Source organism: Rhincodon typus, chromosome 28, assembly GCF_021869965.1.
Source record: "Rhincodon typus isolate 14 chromosome 28, sRhiTyp1.1, whole genome shotgun sequence".
NCBI classification, from domain to species: domain Eukaryota; kingdom Metazoa; phylum Chordata; class Chondrichthyes; order Orectolobiformes; family Rhincodontidae; genus Rhincodon; species Rhincodon typus.
The window spans coordinates 1,060,882-1,085,309 of record NC_063359.1 but is presented as its reverse complement, the minus strand read 5'-3'; the positions used below and the strand labels follow the sequence as shown (position 1 = coordinate 1,085,309).

At 42.9% G+C, this 24,428-nt stretch overlaps 1 protein-coding gene across 1 annotated transcript in view; it reads right to left on the bottom strand.

Annotated features, from left to right (window-relative positions):
- LOC109916781 (coiled-coil domain-containing protein 183) overlaps nucleotides 1-23,656 on the bottom strand; it is a 69,544-nt gene extending 45,888 nt beyond the window's left edge. The window contains exons 1-4 of the mRNA XM_048613337.1: nucleotides 23,644-23,656; nucleotides 23,120-23,241; nucleotides 22,348-22,425; nucleotides 8,675-8,842 (exon numbers count right to left, since the gene is read on the bottom strand). Of these exons, the coding sequence (XP_048469294.1) occupies nucleotides 8,675-8,842; nucleotides 22,348-22,425; nucleotides 23,120-23,241; nucleotides 23,644-23,656 (381 nt within the window). The remainder of the gene's footprint in view (nucleotides 1-8,674; nucleotides 8,843-22,347; nucleotides 22,426-23,119; nucleotides 23,242-23,643) is intronic.
- Nucleotides 23,657-24,428: the final 772 nt, after the last annotated feature.

Sequence of the window (24,428 nt, the reverse complement as noted above, 5' to 3'; positions counted from 1 at the left end):
ACAATATTTGAATATTCATGCACCACAGTCAGCCAAACCACGTACAAAGACACCTCTCCAAATTTCAGCTTCACCGTGTGGTCCATCCGTAGCTCTGTGTATTCCTCTTTTTCTTTTAACATAGGCTTTTGTGATGAATCAGACAACGGTGAACCAAATGGGCCAAATGAACCAAATATCTAATCAGAGTCTCCCACTTTCAGTCTCTTTGTTGAGGGGAAGTAGAATTTGAACTTCTTTTGCAGTGCTTTGATTTGATTTGATTTATTATTGTCACATGTACCTAGGTGCAGTGAAAAGTGTTGTTTTGCATGCATTACAGGTAGATCATACCATATAACAGAGTGAGGAATACAAGGTTATGGCTGCAGAGAAGCACAATGAGGAGGGGAGGAGTTCCTACTATCTCTGAAACAATTTTAACCCCACTGCGAAGCCTCTTCTAAGGATGCCTACCTTGAAGAAGTTACCCTCCTCCCTCTGGAAAGACCTCAGTGGATCTCTCTCCCACTGCAACTCTCTCGTAATCTCTTCGGCCTCTCCACCTATCCTCTCCTCTATGCATCTTCTATCCGCCTCCCCCTCTCTACCCATTTATTTCAGAACCCCCTTCCCCTCCCCCATTTCTGAAGAAGGGTCTAGGCCTGAAACGTCAGCTTTCCTGCTCCTCTGATGCTACTTGGCCTGCTGTGTTCATCCAGCTCTGCACCTTGTTATCTCAGATTCTCCAGCATCAGCAGTTCCTACTATATCTATGAATCTGGATAGAATGCTTTCTATGGTTCATCTATAAAAATTGACAGGAGTCTTTACAGATGTGCCGAATTTCATTAGCCTCCTGAGGAAGTTGAGGCTTTGTTGTACTTGGTCATTGCATTGAGAGTGGACCAGGACAGATGGTTAATGATCGTCACTTCCAGGAACTTGACACTTTCATCCATCTCAACATCAGCTCCATTGATGTGGACAGGGGCATACCCTCTACCTTGCTTCCTGAAGCCAATGACTAGCTCTTCAATTTTGCTGATGCTGAGGGAGAGATTGTTATCTTTACACCACGCCACCAAGCTGGCTTGCATTGTTTGAATATAAGGCTGCATCTGCTGCTGACAATGCTACTGGAAACATCTCAAGTGAACCCTCTGTCACTCTCTCTTGCCAAAGACCCAGCTTTGACCTGAAACCCTGAAGTTTATCAATGATGGTCAGGATTGTCTTGATTTTCCCCTGCATTTTAGTATTCAGCTCGTGGAGTTGGCTGAAAATGTCTGCAAAATATACCAGCTTATCCTGCCTGTATTCATTGGACAGTAACCTTTTATAAGGTTGTTCATACATTGTTGAAAATTCTGTCAGTTCTCTCTGGAACTCATGAACTTAGGAGAGAACCTTTCCCGGTAATAACCATTGCACCTCACTGTATAACCGTAAACTGCAACCGTAGGCTCTACCCCTATCTCTGCATACAAAGAAAATGAACAAACCTGATTTCAATGGCCATGGTTTTATGTAAATTTCCACAGCTTGCTTGAACACTGCACCTAACTCTGGTGTGATTGTTTTGGCTACAAGAGCTTCATGGTGGAGGATGCAATGGGTGATCTGAATGTCAGGATTTTGCTATTTCACCTTACTGACAAATCCATTATTTTCCCCAAATTGGAGGCTGCTCCATCGGGGCAAATGCTCCAACACAGGTAAAATTTGTTTTACTCAAGAAGTTATCTGTTCCCCAAACTACGTTTTCACTGGTCATATGACTTGGAAGTTCCTTACAAAAAGGAAGAATTCTCTGAATGTAGTTGCCATCAACATCCCAGCAGCTGGCAGTGTCCACCACCAGGTAACTAACCTCTTGAGCTTAAAGCGATATCTGCTCACACATGGGATCTGCTTGATGTTTTGTTCTCTTAAGGTCCTGAAGTACTGAGTGTGTCTGTTCACAAGAGATGTATAAAAACCGAAAGAACTGCGGATGATATAAATCAGGATCAAAAACAACATTGCTAGAAAAGCTCAGCAGGTCTGGCAGCATCTGTGAAGGAAAAAACAGAGTTAATGCTTTGGGTCCAGTGGCCCTTCCTCAGAAGATGTACGTCTCAAGAGATGTATGTTTTGTCCGTGAATAGCATCTTAATGTACTTGATACCATCGCAGTGTTTGGCAACTTCTCTCAGCAGATGAGACATTCAGGTAAAGGGCAAATGGCATCTCATCTCCATGAGAATTCAAAGGTCAGACAGTTCTCGCTGTGCTGTCTCTGAACAGTTTTTGTTTTTTTTAAGCTTTGGGTTCAGATGTTTCATAACTGGCTTAGCAGAGCGATTGCCTCTTTTGACAATAAATTTATCCATTTCTCCTTAAAATCTAAGGCTTAGGTAAGTGGTGTAAGTTGAAAGAATTCCAAAAGTATTCACTTTAAAATTTGTGCTAATGTGGAAATGTGTTCAGGCAGGCAAGCTAGTTCAACAGCTGTTTCGGTTGCATGCCTCCTTACAGCAAACTTGCAGTTTCTTCTCATCATTGTCATCAGCAATTACTCACTAACGAGAATGATTGTTCACTGAGGAAATCTCTTCTCATAATAAATGTTTGATCTTGCTTATGCGCAGGTGCCAAATCCCCACTGCAAACTGGTTGAAAACCTCTGTGTTAGAATGCTGATGTTAGGCCACACTTGGAATATTGCATACAGTTCTGGTCACTGCACTACCAGAAGGATGTGGATGCTTTGGAGAGGGTACAGAAAAAGTTTACCAGGATGTTGCATGGTATGGGGGATTTTAGCTATGAAGAAAGGTTTGATAACTGGGTTTGTTTTCACTGGAATGCAGGAGTTTGAGGGGTGACCTGATAGAAGTTTAGAAGATTGTGAATGGCATGGATAGAGTGGAACGTATGAGGCTTTTTCCCAGGGTGGAAGGGTCAATTACTATGGCACACAGGTTTAAGGTGCAAGGGGCAAGTTTAAAAGAGATGTGTGAGGCAGGTTTTTCACACAAAGGGTGATGAGTGCCTGGAACGTGCTGCCAGAGGAGGTGGTAGAAGCACACACAATAGCAGCATTCAAGAAGCACCTAGACAAATACACAAATAGGAAGCAAATAAAGGGATATAGATGCTGTAAGTGAAGACAGTTTTAATATGGAAGGACAAAATGTGTCAGTGCAGGCTTGGTTTGCTGAAGGGCCTGTTCCTGTGTTATATTGTTACTTGTTCTCATCAAGCATAAGAAAGTTTCCGTTGGCCTGGACATGAAATGAGGATTTACTAGAAATTTTCAATATTACAAGTGCTCCTGAGAAATAAGAAGTGAAGGATAGTTTCAACTGTCAGGTTCAGTCATAAAGGGGACATAGATTGAACAATAGTCACAAGGGACAACAGCTCAGTGGGAAACAGTCGTTTGAGGACAAACTGACTGAGAAACAGTCACAAGGGACAACAGCTCAGTGAGTAACAGTCATAAAGGAACACAGACCGAATGTGATTCAGTCACAGGGGTGTGTAGACAGAGCCTCAGTAACTGACGCCCCTTCCAGTCACCCTGCAAGATTCCTTCGTGTGGGCAGCAGCGACCTTAACTCATACATTAATAAGATCAAAAACATCACTTCAATGGGAACTGGCTGAAGTATTTAAAATGAGGAAAATGAAACGGAGTGGAGAAAGGGGAAAGAACGGGATCTGAGCATACCTGCTGTAATTGAAAAGCATGAACTAAAGCTTCCCTCCTGTGCTGACATATTCATTAGTAACTGTTCTATTGTGAACTATAGAACCAGGTAACTGGGCATGCATTTTCCAATTTCAGAAGGCATACTAGTTTCAAAATTAATTGACCACTTCACATTCTCTCCAATACCACCTCACCTCTTCCCAAAATTTTAGCAGCTCCAAGCTATCCCAGCATTCCCTGTATGAAACTCTTCCATTATGCTTCTGTCACAGAATCAAATCCACACGAATCAAAGTCACAGAACAGTGTCTGTACTGCTTGTGGCGCTCTGTCCCCCTTTCATCCTCCTTGCTTTCAATACCAAAAGCCAAGTGTGTGGCACCACGGTTGGCTCTGCTGCACAGCAGGAGAGGAAAAAGACTATGAGAGCTCTGGTGAATGGGGACTCAGTTGCAAGGGGAACTGACAGGCAGTTCTTTGGCTATAAATGAGACTCTTGAATGGTATGTTTCCTCTCTGGTTAGGGATGCCTCAGACTGGCTGCAGGGCATTCTGAAGGGGTAAGGTGAACAGCCAGCAGCCATGGTATGTATCAGTACCATTAAAAACACATTAAAAACAGGCGAGGCTGTTCAAAAGGATTGTGTCAGAGATTGCTTCAAAAAGAAATTAGGAAGGCAAACAGGGGCCATGAAATATCTTTGGCAAATAGGATCAAGGAAAACCCTAAGGCTTTCTATAAGTACATTAAGAGGAAAAGGATTACTAAAGAAGGGAAAGATTGGGACCTATCAGAGACCAAAGAGGCAACCTGTAGGTGGAGCCAGAGGACGTGGGTGAAGTCTTAAATGAATATTTCTCATCTGTATTCACAAAGGAAAAAGACATTACAATGGAGATTTCAGTTGGGATGGTGAGGTTCTAGAGGGTATTAAGATTAATAAAGCTGGAGGTATTAAATGTTTTAGCAGGTACACAGTGCATAAATGGGCCTGCTGAGATTTATCCCAGGCTGCTAAAGGAGGCAAGGGAGGAGATTGTTGGAGCCCTAGCAGAGATATTTAACACTTTGCTGGCCACAGGTGAAGTGGCAGAAACCTGCAGGATATTTAAAGTGCTTCCTTTGTTCAAGAAGGGCAATAGGGAAAGCCAGGTAGACCAATTAGTCTGACAGCAATGGTAGGGAAATTATTAGGAAAATTTTGAGGGACAGGATTAATTAACACTTGGAAAGGCAGGGATTGAACAGGGATAGTCAGCATGGATTTGTTACAGGGAGATTGTATCTGAGAAATTTAATTGTGTTTTTTGAAAAGGTGACTAAATATACTCATGAGGGCAGTCAGTTGATATGGTTTATACGGACTTCAGGAAGGCCTTTAACAAAGTCCTACATGAAAGGCTGGTTTAAAAGGTAACAGCCCATGGGATCCAAGCTAAGTTGGGAAACTCTATTCTAAATTGGCTTACAAATAGGAAGAAAAGGATTATGTTGTAGGGTTGTTTTTGTGATTGGAAGCCTGTGACCAATGGTGTACCACTGGGGCCCTTGCTGTTTGTCTTGTGCATTAATGATTTGGATGCGAATATAGAAGATAATAATTATTACGTTTGCAGATGATTTGAAAATTTATGGTGTTGTTGATAGTGAGGACGGTTGTCTCAGACTACAGTTTAATATTGATCAGCTTGTAAATTGGGTACAGCAATGGCAGATGGAATTTAATTCTGGTAAGTGCAAGGTGATGCATTTTGGGAGGTCTAACAAGGGAACGATATCCACAATGACTGGTAGGTTCCTCGGGAATACTGAGGAACAAAGAGACTTTGGTGTACAAGTCCATAGAACCTTGAAGGTGTCAGCACAGGTACATACGGTGGTGAAGAAGCCATACAGAATGCTTGCCATACAGGCATAGAATATAGGACCAAGGAAGTCTTGTTACAACTTTACAACACATTGGTTCAACCACAGCTGGAATACTGAGTGTAGTTGTGGTCACCACATTACCAGAAGGATGTGATTGCACTGGAGAGGGTGCAGAGGAGATTCACCAGGATTTTGCCTGTGTTTGAAAGTCTTAGTCATGAAGATATACTGGATAGGCCGGATTTGTTTTCCTTGGAGCAGGCAAAGCTGAAAGGAGATCTGATTTAAGTATACAAAATGATGAGGGGCATAGACAGGGTAGATGGTGAGAATCTTTTGCCCATGGCAGACATGTCTGAGACAGAGGGAATAAGTTTAAGGTGAGGAGGTGGATTAGAGTAGACACAGGAAAAAATCTTTTAACCCAGAGAATGGTACAGTTAAGGAACATGCTGCCTGAGACGGTGATGGAGGCAGATACTCTTGCAACATTTATGAAGTATCTGGATGAGCACTTAAAATGCCAGGTCATAGTAGGCTATGGACTAAGAACAGATAAATGGGATTAGTATAGTTTGGTGTTTGCTGGTCAGCACAGACATGGTGCATCAAAGGACCTTCTATGCTGTTTAACTCTATGATTCTAATCAATCATTTCATCTCCTTGTGCCTCTTGTCCACTGGTGTCTTCTGGTACCACACTAATAATCACTTACAAAGCTTCATGGCCTCTGCTAAACCCCGAGGTTCCAGTCTTGAATACTTCACCTTTAGCATTTACATCCGAGAAGAAGGTGATGTCATCCAGAAGGTTGAAGGGATTTTTCACGAAGTCCCTGTTGAACCGCAGATCAATCTCACCTCCTCTATTAACCCACAGGTTATTTATTGAAGTCTCTCCAACATTCCTTACCTGAATCACTTCAATGCCAGCAGGAGCAAAGCCATTCACTGCCCACAAGCCCCTATGAACCCTTATTTCATCTCTCCCATGCTGCTGTCTCTTTTTCACTACAGGGGTACACAACCTTGACATGTTACTCAACCATTTCTCAGCCATTGTGTCATCAAAACTGCTTCCTTTCACATCGAAAACATTGAGCACTTACAGTCCAGACCTCTACTGCTCCCTAAATCATAATTTTATGAACTACGGTTGGCATCCTGTAAAGGCCTCTTGGCTAGTCTCTCTAATTCATTTCCCATAAACAACAAATGTCCTCTCCCACAATCATATCAATCAGGTCACTATCATCAATAAACTCCACTGACTTCCTGACAATTGACATTCAGATTGTTATTCTCTCCTTCAGAACTCTCAATGGTCTTCTCCTCTCTCAATCCTTAAACCTGCCATCAGGTTCTCTTGCCTTCTGTCCACAATTGAAAATATGCTCTCAGGTTCTACCGATACCCCATCCCTGCCACCTGCAACTCCACAATCCCCCTTTCTTGACTCCCTCCCTTCTTACACATACCTCCTCCTCTACTTGTTTATTCACTTGTCATCTTATCATCTTCCAAGAATTAGAACTTGTTCACCCTACTTGGGCATTTTCCTCATAGTTTCATCACATCATTTCCACCTCCAAAATAGCTGACCCTCCTGCCATATGAAATAGCTCCCCAGAGGTCGGTATCCTGTCACCAAATCACCCTTTATTTACATGTGGACACTGATCCAGCTCCCTCAGAGCCAGCTCTCAGAGCGTACAGGATGTCTGACAGCCTGTTCCTATTAGTCAGCTAGGGCTCCCTGATTGGACCAGGTTAACAGCCCTAATCATGGAACTCACATTTATGAGATTCACCTGGTTGACCCCATTACAATCACTACACCATAAGTCACCATCCTCTTCATCCTCAAGTACACCATACTTACCCTAGTCAGACAGTGAACAGCCTCTTGGTTTTATCATTCCTGATCATAGAATCCCTACAGTGTAGAAGCAGGCCATTCAGCCCATCAAGTCCACACTTCCCCTCCGAACAGCATCCCACTCAGACCCACACCACCACCCCCCCAACCCTATCCCTATAATCTTGCACTTCCCGTAGCTAATCCATCTAGCCTGCACATTCCTGGACACTATGGGCAATTTACCATGGGCAATCCACCTAACCTGCACATCTTTGGACTGATACTTGATATTTTTATAAAAGAAAGCTTTTGTCCAAGTGGGTGAGAATGCATGCAAAACAGCAGCAGTGGGTGGCACAGTGGCTCAATGGTTATCACTGCTGCCTCACAGCACCAGGGACCCAGGTTCATTTCCAACCTTGTCGACTGTCTATGTTGAGTTTGCACATTTCTCCACTTCCGCTGGGTGCTCTGGTTTCCTTCCACAGTCCAAAGATGTGCAGGCTTGGTGGATTGGCCATGCTAGATTGCCCCTAATGTTCAGGGATGTGTAGATTAGGTGTGTTAGCCATGGGAAATGCAGGGTTACAGGGAAAGGGTAGGGGGATGGGTCTGGGTGGCATGCTCTTCGGAGGGTTGGTGTGGACTTGTTGGGCCAAAGGGCCTGTTTACACACTGTGGGGATTCTATGATGATCTCTCATAAATATTTAATCAAAGATTGAGAATTACCTAAAAGAAAAGCTATAAATTGAAAAAAATGAAGTATATCATGTAAGAAAAATACAACTTTAAACTGAGTAGGATTTTTATTTCACTTTTTGAAAATTAGCTTAATATTGTGCTTGCACATTAGATTGTTCAGATTGATGGTACCAGTAAACATTGTTTTTTAAAACTGTGATAATTTTAGATTACAATAGTATCCTTGAAATTAGTGTTCAATTCCAGAATAATTCTTCAGTATTACATTAGTGTTAGCAATTGTCTGACACATATACCACGCTGTACCTAACATTATTCACTTTGTAAAGATACATCTCTATTCCTAATATATATGCCTCTGTACCTAACATTCACTATAAACATACATCACTCCGTAAACATACATCACTCCGTAAATATACATCCCTCTGCACTTAACATACATCACTCTGTTCTCGACAACCAGTTTTTCCAGTTGATGTTAATTTGCACCTTTTGATATCGTGATACAGACAAGGGAGATGAAGGGAGCAACTTTAAAAATATAAAGGGAAGCATACCTGAAGATCATTGTGCTCTCCTGCATCAAATTGTGTCTCCTTTTTAACTGATCTCAAGGTTTGCATAAGGTCCATCAAAATCTTCTGACGTTTCTTAACCTCATAGCAGTTCAGATTGTAGTGGTTCACTGCATCATAAAGATGTTTACTCAGCAACTCTTTGGAACCCTAGAAGATCAAAAATGCAGCAGTGATGGAATAGTGAGTTAGAGGTCCAGGAATTGATATGGTGCCAACTTTAAAAGAGTTAAAAGTTAAATAAACCTCAGCATCATCACCCTGCGACCATCCCACCCGCCATCCTTGCCAGTTATACAACCATGTGGCCGTTTCATTTAATTGATTGTGCTCAGCACTACTCAGCACTTCAAAGCCTCTGAGGAAGGGTCACCGGACCCGAAATGTTAACTCTGTTTTCTCCTCCACAGATGCTGCCAGACCAGCTGAGCTTTTCCAGCAACTTTGTTTTTGCTCCTGGACGGATTATACCTGGGCAGGATCTGGACTGAGGCCGGCGGACATAGTAGAGTGGTTGGGGAGGGTTTAAACTACTGTGGCAGAGGAATGGGAACAGGAACCAGAGGAGTAGGGCAGTAGATGCAGAAATTGAGGGAGAGGCAGATACCGAGGTAAACATGATTAAGAACAAAAACAGGCAGGGAAATGCTGCTGAAAAGAGTAGGGGAGATGGTCTGAAATGCATGTATTTCAGTGTGAGAAGTATAAAAACGCAAGGTAGATGAACTCAGAGCTTTGTTAGTACTTGAAACTATGACATTATTGCGATCATGGAGACGACTGAAAGAGGGACAGGACTGGCAGCTGAAAATACCAGGATTTAGATGTTTCAGGTGTAATTGAAATGGATATAAAAGGAGTGGGGGAGTTGCATTACTGGTAAAGGAGTATCTCAGAGTGAAACTGAGGGAGGATACATCAGAGGACTCATGAAGCAAGGTAATATGGGTAGAACTGAGGAATAGGAAAGGTGAAATCACAATGCTCAGGGTATACTACAGGCCTCCCAACAGCCAGCAGGAGATGTAGGAGAGAACATGTAGAGAGACTTCGGAAAGATGTAAAAACAGCAGGGTTGTTGGCCTGGGTGATTTTAACGTCCCCCCACAAAATTGACTGGGACTCACTTTGTGATAGGGGCTTGGATGGAGCAGAATTTATAAGGACCATTCAGGAGGGTTTCTTGACACAATATGTAAACAGTTCAGCCAGGGAAGGGGTTATACTGGACCTGATTTTGGGAAATGAGCCCGACCAGATGAGTGAAGTTTCAGTGGGGGAGCATTTTGGGAGTAGTGACCATAATACCATGAGTTTTAAGATACTCATGGATAGGGATAACAGCAGTCCTAGGGTGAAGCTGTTAAACTAGGGGAAGGCGAACTACAACAATATTAGACAGGAACTGGAGAGTGTTGATTGGAGACAGCTGTTTGAGCGTAAACCCACAATCGGACATGTGGGAATATTTCAAACGCCAGTTGACAAGAGTTCAGGAGTGGCAGGTCCCTGCGAGAATGAAGGATAGATATGGCAAGTTATGTGAATCTTGGATGACAAAAGATGTTATGATCTTGGTCAAAAAAAAAGGGAAGATATGTAAGATCTAGGGGGATGGGACCTGACAAACACTTTGAAGTATAGAAGAAGGAAAGAATATGGAATCAGAAGGGCCAAAAAAAGGGGTATGAAAAGTCATTAGCAAACAATATTAAGAAGAATCCCAAAGCTTTTTATACATACCTAAAAAGCAAAAGGGTAGCCAGGGAAAGAGTTGTACCACTCAAAGACAAAGGAGGAAATCTACGTGTGGAGCCAGAAGCGGTAGGTGAGTAAACAAACACTTTGTGTCAGTATTCACTAAAGAGAAGGAATTGATGGAGGATGATCTCAGAGAAGGGAGTATCAAACTCTAGGCCAAGTTAAAAGTCAAGTTATTAAAAAGAGAAAGGTGTTGTGCGTTTTAAAAAGTATTAAGGTAGATACGTCCCTGGGTCCTGATGGGATATATCCCGGAATATTGAGGAAGACAAGAGAACAAATTGCTGGAGCATTGATAGGGACATCTTTGTATCCTCTTTGGCCACAGGTGAGGTCCAGGAGGACTGGAGAATAGCCAATGTTGGCTCACTGTTTAAGAAAGGTGACAGGGATAACACTGGAAATTACAGGCCTGAGAGTCTCACGTTGGTGGTAGGAAAATTATTGGAAAAGATTCTCAGTGACAAGATCTGTATGCATTTAGAAGCAAATGGACTTATTAGCGATAGACAGCATGGTTTTGAGAGGGGCAGGTCATGCCTCACTAACATGATCTAGTTTTTTGAGGAGGTGGTGAAGATGATGGACGAGGGAAAAGCAGTTGATGCTGTCTACATGGACGTCAGTAAAGCCTTTGATGAGGCCCCTTATGGCAGACTGGTACAAAAGGTGAAATCACAAGGCAGATAAGATGGTAAAAAAAGGCCTATGGCATGATTGCCTTCATTGCAAGGGGCATTGAATATAAGAATAGCCAAGTTATGCTGCAGCTTTATAGAACTAACAAGATGGATAGAGAACTGGATGAGTCACAGGAGACAGAGGGTAGCAGTGCAAGGATGCTTTCTGGAATGGAGGGTTGTGACTAGTGGTGTTTCACAAGGATCAGTGCTGGGACCTCTGCTGTTTGTGGTCAACAGAAATGATTTGGAGGAAAATGTGACTAGTCTAATTAGTATGTTTGCACCTGATACAAAGATTGGTGGAGTTGCGGACAGTGAGGAGAATTGTCAGAGGATACAGCAGGATATAGATCAGTTGTAAGCATGGACAGAAAAATGGCAGATGGAGTATAATCTGGACAAATGTGAGGTGATGTATTTTGGAAGATTAGGTTCAGGTGGAAATTATAGTGAATGGCAGAATCCTTTGGAGTACTGATATGCAGAGGGATCTGGGTGTGCAGGTCCACAGATTACTGAAGGTGGCAGCGTAGGCAGATAAGATGGTAAAAAAAGGCCTATGGCATGATTGCCTTCATTGCAAGGGGCATTGAATATAAGAATAGCCAAGTTATGCTGCAGCTTTATAGAACTTTAGTTAAGCCACACTTGGAATATTGTGTACAGTTCTGGTCACCACACTACCAGAAGGATGTGGATGTTTTGGAGGGAGTACAGAAAAGTTTTACCAGAACGTTGCCTGGTATGGAGGAATTTAGCTATGAAGAAAGGTTGGATAAACTGGGTTTGTTTTCACTGGAATGCAGAACGTTGAGGGGTGACCTGATAGAAATTTATAAGATTGTGAATTGCATGGATAGAGTGGAAAGTATGAGTCTTTTTCCCAGGGTGGAGGGTTCAATTATTAGCGGACACAGGTTTAAGGTGTGGGGTGCGGGGGGAAGAGATGCTGTGTGAGGTAAGTTTTCAACACAAACGGTGGTGAGTGCCTGGAACGTGCTGCCAGAGATGGTGGTGGAAGCAGACACAATAGCAGCATTCAAAATGCACCTGGACAAATACATAAATAGGAAAGGAATAGAGGGATATGGATCCTGTAAATGAAGAGAGTTTTCGTATGGAAGGGCAAAAGGTATTGATACAGGTGTGGAGAGCCAATGGACCTGTTCCTGTGTTGTATTTTCTTTGTCAGGGCCAGAATTTGCAGGCAATTTTAACCGAAGTGGTCCACGATCCCTCAGGCCAATTCTGAAATATGATCCAATGAATTAAATCACCTCAGCTGTCTTTGATATCAGCAAAGTTCTGTCTCAATCCATTACTCAAAACAAGTTGGAACACTCAATTCTTCCCCATTGTAAAGGACTGTACTGATCAGCAGTATGACACTACTTCCTCTGTGGTTTCTATTGTAGTAGAGTTGGTTAGTCAAAACGTTAGAAGGAGCTTTACAGATGTCTCTGGAATTATCCATGTTTGACGTAATCACCTGCAGTAACAAAGTCATAGGTGACAGACTTTCTGTCAGCTTTGCCTTTGCACAATATGACAGCAAATTTGTTCCATTTCAAATACTCAGCTTCATTTACATGCATGTCACTCAGTGGTGCAAACCACGAATGAAATAATAGTCACAAAAACTTCAACTTACTGGACAACTTCAAGTTACTATATGATGATGATAGCAAATATATTTCTTGTCAAAACAATAAAGGTTCAGCAACTCAGGAATATTTAGGTGTTATCTGTATCATTACAAAAGTTGTTGGACTCTGACTCACAAACAGTATTAAATCTTCTCAATGTTCTGTAATTCAGCATGCTGATTCACTGTAGCCTCATTGTGGGCATCCAGCTGCCTCGGGATTTCCTTAATTCCATAAGGATGGAGAACTTATCTATTGAAATATTTCAAGCTGCCCTGACACTAGACAGACAACATAATGCAAATATGGAAGGTAAGTTGTGAGCTGATTGAGGGTTGAGGAAAGCACCAGGAGAGGGAGCTGTTGCAGGTTGAGTTAATAACAGCATGTAGCATTCCTCATCTAATCAGCCCTGCACTGCAACTCCCTCCTGCCTTCAACACGCATGACAGACTGACTTTGTCAGAGAAATCATTGAGTGCTGTCAGAGCTGTCACTCATGGAGCCTTTTCTGGTCAATTTATTTTGACTCTTGATGGATGTTACTGTGATTCCCTGGGGAAAACAGGAGAAAAGTTGTAGCTGGGGAATATACAGGATGACAAATTGAGCCTTCCTATAAAAAGTGGCAAGTTGATCGGATTTGGAAATGTGCGCACTATCACCTACTCGAGGGCAATTAGAAATAGGCAACAAATGCTCACCTTGCCCTCATCCCAAAAAGGAGAACAAAACTCCAATTTCAGACCAGCCTGACCCAGTGTTCCCTCTAATTTTTCTGTGACCTGTGTGAATCTGGAGTAGTTGAGCAGCTCAGTGCATCCATTGAGAGAAGTCATATTGCAATTTTTTAATGTTTATTACCTATTGAAACTGTGCATTTATATTATTTTTACAGTTACAGGTATTCTATCTGCTAAAATAACAAACTTGTTTGCTCGGCTCAGCAGTCTGGGGGCCTGTTTAGTGGCAGCAATATGAATATAATGTAGATGTTGTTACCAGAGGACACGTGTAATTTATTCTCTCCTTTGTTGGCCACTTTTTGCACCTATCTTTATTTCCATCCAAAAAGTGTATACTGCATTTGATATTTTGTCTAGATGAAATGCAAAACTTAATTTGCATCAAGTTGTCAATATGATCTATTTCTAATCTGTTCCTAGATTTACACATTCGATTTCATCAGGCTAACCCCATGCTTACATTTAGCACTTGATGCTTGAAAGATTGCACAAACATCCTGTTGAGGCTTCTTGTACCATGAACTGGAGTGAGAGACAGAGAGACAGTAAAATGGCCTTCAGTTGTCTTTATTCAGACAGCTTGTTACATGGTTCTGGGCTTAAGCTCAAGCTGGAACTTTCTCTTTTCTCTCTCTCTTCTTACATTCAGTAGATGTGGCTTCTTTTTGTATCAGACTGTACCAGATACAAAGTACTACAGTTATCAGATCCTTGATATAATCAATAGAGGTTTCTTTTTTACAGGATGTTCATATTGTAACTCTTTAACAACACGTGTCTGTTTTCTATAAAGGGTTTGTTTATCCTATCGGGGCAGGTACTTAAAAATGACCTGTAAGTAACTGCTAGAAACTTTAACCCTGATACAATTAAGTTTCTTTTAACTCTTTCCTCCTGCTGAACCCCACACATCCAGAAGAATGGACGTTTCTTCAAATTGGACAGCTTGAAAGCCATAGTTCACCAAATCACTGAAGATCTAAATGGAACCTGTCTTGACATCAATTTGAAATTGGAGTATTCCTCACATATCTTTGTGGCCAGACTCCCATTATAATTTGATACCAAAGTGGAATATTTTGATATCAATTGCAAAAATGTGGTATTTTCCAAATCCATAATCAGTTGTCTTGATGATTACAGCCTGAATAACTGCATGCCACCGTCGTAATTCCTCTTCTGCTTTCCAGGTGGTCACATTACAGTTGAGTAAATTCACCGTCCGAAGTATATTTGTTTTAATGTTAGGAGTATGACAAATGAACTTAGAGCTTGGATTCATACTTTTTTTAACAAATAAGATTAAGGACAATCCAAAGAGATTCTACAAATGTATTACAGAATAATGGGAGAGAATGGGCCGCCTTAAAGATCAGCAAGGCCACCTATGTAGGAAACAGCAGGAGTTGGGGGAGATACTAAGAGTATTTTTCATCAGTGTTTACTGTGGAGAAGGATATGGAAGATAGAGAACGTGGGGAAATAAATAGCAACATCTTGAAAAGTGTCCATATTACAGAGGAGGTGGATAAATCCTCTGGACGTGATGAGGTGTACCCTACAACTTTGTGGGAAGCTAGGGAAGTGATTGCTGAGCCCCTTGCTGAGATATTTGTGTCATCGATAGCCACGGGTGAGGTGCCGGAACACTGGAGGTTGACTAACGTGGTGCCACTATTTAAAAAAGGTGGTAAGGAAAAGCCAGGGAACTATAGATTGGTGAGCCTGACATCAGTGATGGGCAAGTGGTTAGCAAGAATCCTGAGGCATAGGATTTACATGTACTTGGAAAGGCAAGGACTGATAAGGGATAGTCACCATGGCTTTATGTGTGGGAAATTGTGTCTTACTAATTAAATTGAGTTTCTGAAGAAGTAATGAAGAGGACTGATGAAGGTGGACATGATTTATATGGACTTCAGTAAGGCGTTCGACAAGGTTCCGAATGATAGACTGGTTAGCAAGGTTAGATCACATGCAATACAGGGACAACTAGCCATTTGGACACAGAATTGCCTTGAAGGTAGGAGACAGAGGGTAGCAGTGGAGCGTTGCTTTTCAGACTAGAGGCCTGTTACCAGTGGTGTGCCACAAGGATCGGTGCTGGGTTTACTGCTTTTTGTCATTTATATAAATGATTTAGATGTGAACATAGGAGATACATTTAGTAAGTTTGCAGATGGTTAAAAAGGTACTTGGCACGCTTGCCTTCATTGCTCAGTCCTTTCAGTATAAGAGTTGGGAAATCATGTTGAGGTTGTACAGGACATTGAGGCCTCTTCTGGAATACTGTGTCCAGTTCTGGTTACCCAGTTATTGGAAAGATATTATTAAGCTGGACAGAGTTGAGAAGAGAATTACCAGGATGTTACCAGGTATGGAAGGTTTGAATTGTAAAGTAAGGCTGGATAGGCTGGGAATTTCTTCACTAGGTGTAGGAGGTTGAGAGGAGACCTGATAGAAGTTTATAAAATAATGAGAGGTATAAATGAAGTTAATGGTAGTTTTCCCTAGGATGGAGGATTTCAAGACAAGAGGACCTATTTTTAAGGTGACAGGAGAGAGATTTTAAAAAGACATGAGGGGCAAATGTTTTAGAGAGGGTAGTTCACATGTGGAATTAACTTCCTGAGGAAGTGGTGGATGTGGGTACAATTACAATTTTAAAAGACATTTGGATAGGTACATAAATAGGAAAGATTTGGCGGGATATGGGCCAGGGGCAGGCAGGTGGGACTAGTTTAATTTGGGATTATGTTTGGCATTGACAGGTTGGATTGAAGGATCAGTTTCCGTGCTGTATGACTCTATGATTCTACGACACAAAAATTAGTGGTGTGGTAACCAGCAAAGAAGATTACCTCAGAGTACAACAGAACCTTGATCAGATGGTCTGATAGGCCAAGGAGTGACAGATGGAGTTTTATTTAGATAAACGTGAGGTGCTGCATTTTGGTAAGGCAAATCACGACAGGACTTATATACTTAATGGTAAGATCCTGGGGAATGTTGCTGAGCAGAGAGACCTTGGAGTACATGTGCATAGTTCCATGGAAGTAGAGTCGTACATAGACAGGATAGTGAAGGTGGTGTTTGGTATGCTTGCCTTTATTGGTCGGTGCATTGAGTGAAAGAGTTGGGAGGTCATGTTATGGTTGTGCAGGGCATTGGTTAGGCCTCTTTTGGAATACTGTGTTCAATTCTGGTCTTCCTGCCATAGGAAAGATGTTATTAAACTTGAAAGGGTTCAGAAAATATTTACAAGGATTTTGCCAGGGTTGGAGGGTTTGAGCTATAGGGAGAGGATGAATAGACCGGGGGTATTTTCCCTGGAGCGTCAGAGGCTGAGGGGTGATCTTATAGAGGTTTACAAAATCATGAAGGACATATGTAGGGTGAATAGTCAAGGTCTTTCTTCAGGGGAGCGGAGTTCAAAACTAGAGGGCACAGGTTTAAAATAAGAGGGGAACGATTTGGAAGGGACCTAAAGGGCACCTTTTTCATGCATAGGATGGCGCATATGTGGAATGAGCTGCCAGAGGCAGTGTTGGAGGCTGGTACAATTACAACATTTAAAAGGCATCTGGATGGGTATATAAATAGGAAGAGTTTAGAGGGATATGGGCCAAATGCTGGCAAATGGGTCTAGATTAATTTAGGATATCTGGTTGGCATGGATGAGTTGAACCGAAGGATCTGTTACCATGCTGTACATCTCTATGACTCTATATAACTGTGATGTTGTAGCTGTTACAGAGGCCTGGTTGACAAGGGACAAGAGTGGCAGCTTAATGTTCCAGGATTTCAGGCATAATAGAGTGGGATGGAAAAGAGGTGGGAGAACTGTGTTATTGATCAGGGAGAATATCACAGCTGGACTTATCACTTATAAAAGTATTACCTCACGTGACTGCGGCCTTTCAGTTGTTTCAGCGGCGGGAGTCCGGGAGGAAGCGCGAGGGCAGCCTGGGAAGGTAAGCTTTTCGATTATAAAAGTCTTACCTCGCATGACTCCATTTTTGGAGTGAGTAAGTGATGTAAGATATTTGGGCGGTTGCTTTACCTGAAACACTACCCAGGTAGTGTCTCCCTCTCATCCTCCTCCTCTAACCAAAAAAAATGGTTCTGAGTGCTGATTTGGTAAGGCTATTAGTTTTTTTTTAATAGTCTGTTTGGGAATTCAGAACAGTGGGAATGGATGTTAGGGCAGTTGCATGCTCCTCCTGTAGAATGTGGGAGGTAAGGGTCACCACTAATGTCTCCACTGAATTCATTTGCGGGAAGTGCACCCAACTCCAGCTCCTTGGAAACCGCGTTAGGGAACTGGAACTGGAGCTGGATGAACTTCGGATCATTCGGGAGGCTGAGGGGGTAATTGAGAGGAGTTACAGGGAGGTAGTCACACCTCAGGTACAGGAGAAAAGTAGATGGGTTACAGTCAGGGGACGGAAAGGGAACAGGCAGACAGTGCAGGGATCCCCTGTGGCCGTTCCCCTCAAAAACAAGTATACCGTTTTGGATACTGTTGAGGGGGACGACTTACCAGGGGTAAGCCATGGGGTACAGGTCTCTGGCACAGAGTCTGTCCCTGTTGCTCAGAAGGGAAGGGGGGAGAGGAGGAGGGCATTAGTCACTGGGGACTCCACAGTTAGGGGGACAGATAGGAGACTCTGTGGGAATGAGAGAGACTCACAGTTGGTGTGTTGCCTCACAGGTGCCGGGGTCCGTGATCTCTCGGATCATGTTTTCGGGATCCTTAAGGGGGAGGGGGAGCAGCCCCAAGTCGTGGTCCACACAGGCACCAACGACATAGGTAGGAAAAGGGATGGGGATGTAAGGCAGAAATTCAAGGAACTAAGGTGGAAGCTTAGACCTAGAACAAACAGAGCTGTGATCTTTGGTTTGTTACCTGTGCCACGTGCTAGCGAGGCAAGGAATAGGGAGAGTGAGCAGTTGAACACGTGGCTACAGGGATGGTGCAGGAGGGAGGGATTCAGATACCTGGATAATTGGGGCTCATTCTGGGGTAGGTGGGACCTCTACAAACCAGAGGGGTACCAATATCCTGAGGGGGAAATTTGCTAATGCTCTTCGGGAGGGTTTAAACTAATTCAGCAGGGGGATGGGAACCTGAGTTGTAGCTCCAGTGTACAGGAGGTTGAGAGTAGTGAGGTCATGAATAAGGTTTCAAGGTCGCAGGAGTGTACCGGCAGGCAGGAAGGTGGTTTGAAGTGTGTCTACTTCAATGCCAGGAGCATCCGGAATAAGGTGGGTGAACTTGCAGCATGGGTTGGTACCTGGGACTTTGATGTTGTGGCCATTTCGGAGACATGGATAGAACAGGGACAGGAATGGTTGTTGCAGGTTCCGGGGTTTAGATGTTTCAGTAAGATCAGGGAAGGTGGTAAAAGAGGGGGAGGTGTGGCATTGTTAGTCAAGGACAGTATTACGGTGGCAGAAAGGACGTTTGATGAGAACTCGTCTACTGAGGTAGTATGGGCTGAGGTTAGAAATAGGAAAGGAGAGGTCATCCTGTTGGGAGTTTTCTATAGGCCTCTGAAAAGTTCCAGAGATGTAGAGGAAAAGATCGCAAAGATGATTCTGGATAGGAGCGAAAGTAACAGGGTAGTTGTTATGGGGGACTTTAACTTTCCAAATATTGACTGGAAACGCTATAGTTCGAGTACTTTAGATGGGTCAGTTTTTGTCCAGCAGGAGGGTTTCCTGACACAGTATGTAGATAGGCCAACAAGAGGCGAGGCCACATTGGATTTGGTACTGGGTAATGAACCAGGCCAGGTGTTAGATTTGGAGGTAGGTGAGCACTTTGGTGATAGTGACCACAATTCGGTTACGTTTACTTTAGCGATGAAAAGGGATAGGTATATACCGCAGGGCAAGAGTTATAGCTGGGGTAAAGGCAATTATGAGGCGATTAGGCAAGACTTAGGATGCATAGGATGGAGAAGGAAACTGCAGGGGCTGGGCACAATTGAAATGTGGAGCTTGTTCAAGGAACAGCTACTGCGTGTCCTCGAGAAGTATGTACCTGTCAGGCAGGGAGGAAGTGGTCGAGCGAGGGAATCGTGGTTTACTAAAGAAGTTGAATCTCTTGTCAAGAGGAAGAAGGAGGTTTATGTAGAGATGAGGTGTGAAGGCTCAGTTAGGGCGCTTCAGAATTACAAGTTAGCCAGGAAGGACCTAAAGAGAGAGCTAAGAAGAGCCAGGAGGGGACATGAGAAGTCTTTAGCAGGTAAGATCAAGGAAAACCCTAAAGCTTTCTATAGGTATGTCAGGAATAAAAGAATGACGAGAGTAAGATTAGGGCCAGTCAAGGACAGTAGTGGGAAGTTGTGCGTGGAGTCTGAAGAGATAGGAGAGGCGCTAAATGCATATTTTTCGTCAGTATTCACACAGGAAAAAGACAATGTTGTCGAGATGAATACTGAGATACAGGCTATTAGACTAGACGGGATTGAGGTTCATAAGGAGGAGGTGTTAGCAATTCTGGAAGGTGTGAAAATAGATAAGTCCCCTGGGCTGGATGGGATTTATTCTAGGATTCTCTGCGAAGCTAGAGAGGAGATTGCAGAGCCTTTGGCTTTGATCTTTATGTTGTCATTGTCTGCAGGAATAGTGCCAGAAGACTGGAGACTAGCAAATGTTGTCCCCTTGTTCAAGAAGGAGAGTAGAGACAACCCTGGTAATTATAGACCAGTGAGCCTTACTTCGGTTGTGGGTAAAGTGTTGGAAAGGATTATAAGAGATAGGATTTATAATCATCTGGAAAGGAATAATTTCATTAGGGATAGTCAACACAGTTTTGTGAAGGGTAGGTCATGCCTCACAAACCTTATTGAGTTCTTTGAGAAGGTGACCAAACAAGTGGATGAGGGTAAAGCGGTTGATGTGGTGTATATGGATTTCAGTAAAGCGTTTGATAACGTTCCCCATGGTAGGCTATTGCAGAAAATACGGAGGCATGGGATTGAGGGTGATTTAGCGGTTTGGATCAGAAATTGGCTCGCTGTAAGAAGACAGAGGGTGGTGGTTGATGGGAAATGTTTATCCTGGAGTTCAGTTACTAGTGGCGTACCTCAAGGATCTGTTTTGGGCCACTGCTGTTTGTCATTTTTATAAATGACCTGGATGAGGGCGTAGAAGGATGGGTTAGTAAATTTGCGGATGACACCAAAGTCGGTGGAGTTGTGGATAGTGCGGAAGGATGTTGCAGGTTACAGAGGGACATAGATAAGCTGCAGAGCTGGGCTGAGAGGTGGCAAATGGAGTTTAACGTGGAAAAGTGTGAGGTGATTCACTTTGGAAGGAGTAACAGGAATACAGAGTACTGGGCTAATGGTAAGATTCTTGGTAGTGTGGATGAGCAGAGAGATCTCGGTGTCCATGTGCATAGATCCCTGAAAGTTGCCACCCAGGTTGATAGCGTTGTTAAGAAGGCGTACGGTGTGTTAGGTTTTATTTGTAGAGGGATTGAGTTTCGGAGCCATGAGGTCATGTTGCAGCTGTACAAAACTCTGGTGCGGCCGCACTTGGAGTATTGCGTACAGTTCTGGTCACAGCATTATAGGAAGGATGTGGAAGCATTGGAAAGGGTGCAGAGGAGATTTACCAGGATGTTGCCTGGTGTGGAGGGCAAGTCTTATGAAGAAAGGCTGAGGGACTTGAGGCTGTTTTCGTTAGAGAGAAGAAGGTTAAGAGGTGACTTAATAGAGACATACAAGATGATCACAGGATTAGATAGGGTTGACAGTGGGAGCCTTTTTCCTCGAATGGTGGTGGCTAGCACGAGGGGACATAGCTTTAAATTGAGGGGTGATAGATATAGGACAGATGTCAGAGGTAGGTTCTTTACTCAGAGAGTAGTAAGGGTGTGGAATGCCCTGCCTGCAAAAGTAGTAGACTCGCCAACTTTAAGGGATTTTAAATGGTCATTGGATAAACATATGGATGATAATGGAATAGTTTAGGTTAGATGGGCTTTAGATTGGTTTCACAGGTCGGCGCAACATCGAGGGCCGAAGGGCCTGTACTGCGCTGTAATGTTCTATGTTCTATGGACTGAGGGAAGATACTTTGGAGGGCTCATTCAGCGACACCCTATTGGTAGAGGCCAGAACAAAAAGAATACAAATCACTTTGATGGTATTATACTACAGCCACCAGGAAATAGAGAAACACATATATGGACAGATTGTTTATGCTATAGTGCATGTATCAGCCTGGCCACGTTAACTATACCATGTGCCGTGTGTTTTATGCGCCAGACATGGTCAGAACAAAATGAACCCAAAGTTGAATAATAGTGATAGCTGGAAATTCCTGAAATGTTGAGACTAGGTCCTGAACAAGTTCCTCAGTCAATCAGTGACAGAAGAATTAGATACATCCTTGAAAAGCAAACTTTTTCAAAGATATGTCAGGGGTGTAAGGATTGGGACTCTTCAGATAGCTCTCTCAAAGGCCTGGCACAGGCACAAGGGGTTGAGTGGCCATTCCCTCTACTGCATGATTCTATGAGGGTATGGACTGAATTAGTGAATATGGACAGCCATCATATCTTATTCTTAATACTCCCCTTGCCTAAATACTTATTTTGAGAGTGGAGTCTTTGGTTTATCAACAAATCCACTGGTATGTCAATTGTGCAGCGTGAGCAGGAACTGTCATAAGAACTATTTGAAGCCTATAAGAAGACCGTACACCAAGTTTAAGTGAAGTGCTTGCCCATGCTCTATTAGGAATCTACTCGGAGTAAGATTGGCACTGATGTGTGGAATCAAATGATCCTATTTTAATACCTCAATGGTTGCTTTTGCTAAGCAAAGTTTCAATTCCTTTCGATCCTCACATTCTCGACTAATGATGTTTTCGACCACCTGCAGGAAAAGTAGATTGTGTGAGAGAAGGAGCAAACACATGCTTAAAACTGCCTCAATCTTAATCAAACTGTACCAGACCTCGAAATTTTTTATTGAGTAAAAGTGAGGAAATCCACAGAGCCTATTGAACATTCCTCAGTCTCCTAGATCACAGCACTGAAATAACATTATTGCTCTGCACAAACCCACACTGTTTCTAGTTTCAACGGCACACTGCAACATTGAGGGCTCAGCTCACAAGCTAATGGCTTTGCCCTCACTTACAGTGGTTGAATAATTCCAATAGGTGGAAGATTGACAAGTATGAAAAAGCAAGCAGTGCAGTGGAGAAAATCCAATTTAGGGATGCTCCTGACTTGCCGTACTGAAGCACAGGTTGACTGGAGGTGAGTTTTCTCATAAGAGAGAGCACAGTACGTAATGTTTTTAATTGACAGCGCTATTCACTGATTGGCTGCAGTGGTTAGTGACAACAAATTTACTGCTCTTGCCTATACTATGTAGAAAGAGATGGCAGGAAGGTCACAATGGGTGAGACAATGGGTCTTTGATGGCAGTGCCATGACGAGTGAGAGATCTTCCATTGGGCTATCAATCACATTTGTGCACTATAAGTTCAACATGACCTTTTTTTTCAGAAATACACTTCATTAATAAAATTTATGGCTATTTATGTGGCAATTTCACTCACATGATCAGCTTTCTGGAATTTAATGCTCTCCTGCAGGACCTCCTTGCGCATTTGCCCAATTTTCTCAGCATTTTGCGCAATCTCCTTTTCTGCCGTTTGGTAATAAGCATTCTTGTACTTTTCTGAAAATTAATTCAAAAGCATAAATGGATCACCTCATTTTTTGTGGGGAAATTTACAATGTTCTGCTCCACAATATTCTGAAGCAGATGGATCAATTTAATTCAACCATTGCATGCATCTCACTGGCAAATCAGAGAATTTGGTTTTGTTCACAAGGCACGGAATACTCAGTGAATATGTGGAAAAAAAAACTGACTGCAAGCAGAAGAGACACTGAGGATTCAGTCTTAAATGCGTGAATTGGAGTGGGGGAGCAGTAGAATATGGCCAGCAGAGAGAGTAAAGAGTCACTGAGATTTAAATTTGGCAGTGTGACCAGTAGAAAAGCTTGTGAGGTGTTAGAGTTACAATAAGATGATTTAAACATCCCTTTTTCTGTCTGCAGTGGCCAATGTGCTGACCATTCTCAACCATCCTTGCTTGCAAATGTCACCTACCATGCCTAACATTAGATGCAATTCTGATATTGGACAACATTTACCAAATAATCTTTACTGTGCTAAGAATTATACCAGAAATTAATTTAAAACAATCCATTAGGTTCACTGTATGGCTCATTTACACAAAGTTAAATATACTAAAACACGGGACCCTGTTGTTCTTACTCAAAGCAAAAATACTACCCCAGTCTTTAAAAAACACATTGTACCCTTTAAGAGGCTATTAGGTTTGTAAACAAATAAACTTCTTGATTGACTGGCTCCAATGACAGATTCCATCACAGTGATGTAAACCTTCAATCAGTTAGTGTTTTTTTTAAGAGATAGTAGGAACTGCCAACGCTGGAGTCTGAGATAACAAGGTGTGGAGCTGGATAAATACAGCAGGCCAGGCAGCATCAGAGAAGCAGGAAAGCTGACGTTTCGGGTCTGGACCTTTCTTCAGAAATGGGGGAGGGGAAGGGGGCTCTGAAATAAATAGAGAGGGGGAGGCAATGAGAGAAGGTGGGTAGAGGAGCAGATAGGTGGAGAGAAGATGGACAGGTCAAGGAGGCGGGTAAGAAGCCAGTACAAGTGAGTGTAGGTAGGGAGTTGGGGTGGGGGTTGGTCAGTGAGGAGGGAGGGGCGGGAAGACAGACAGGTCAAGGAGGCGGGGATGAGGCTAGTAGGTAGGAAGTGGGGATGGGGGTTGGTCAGTGAGGTGGGAGAAGCAGATAGGTGGGAGAAAAGACGGACAGGTCAAGGAG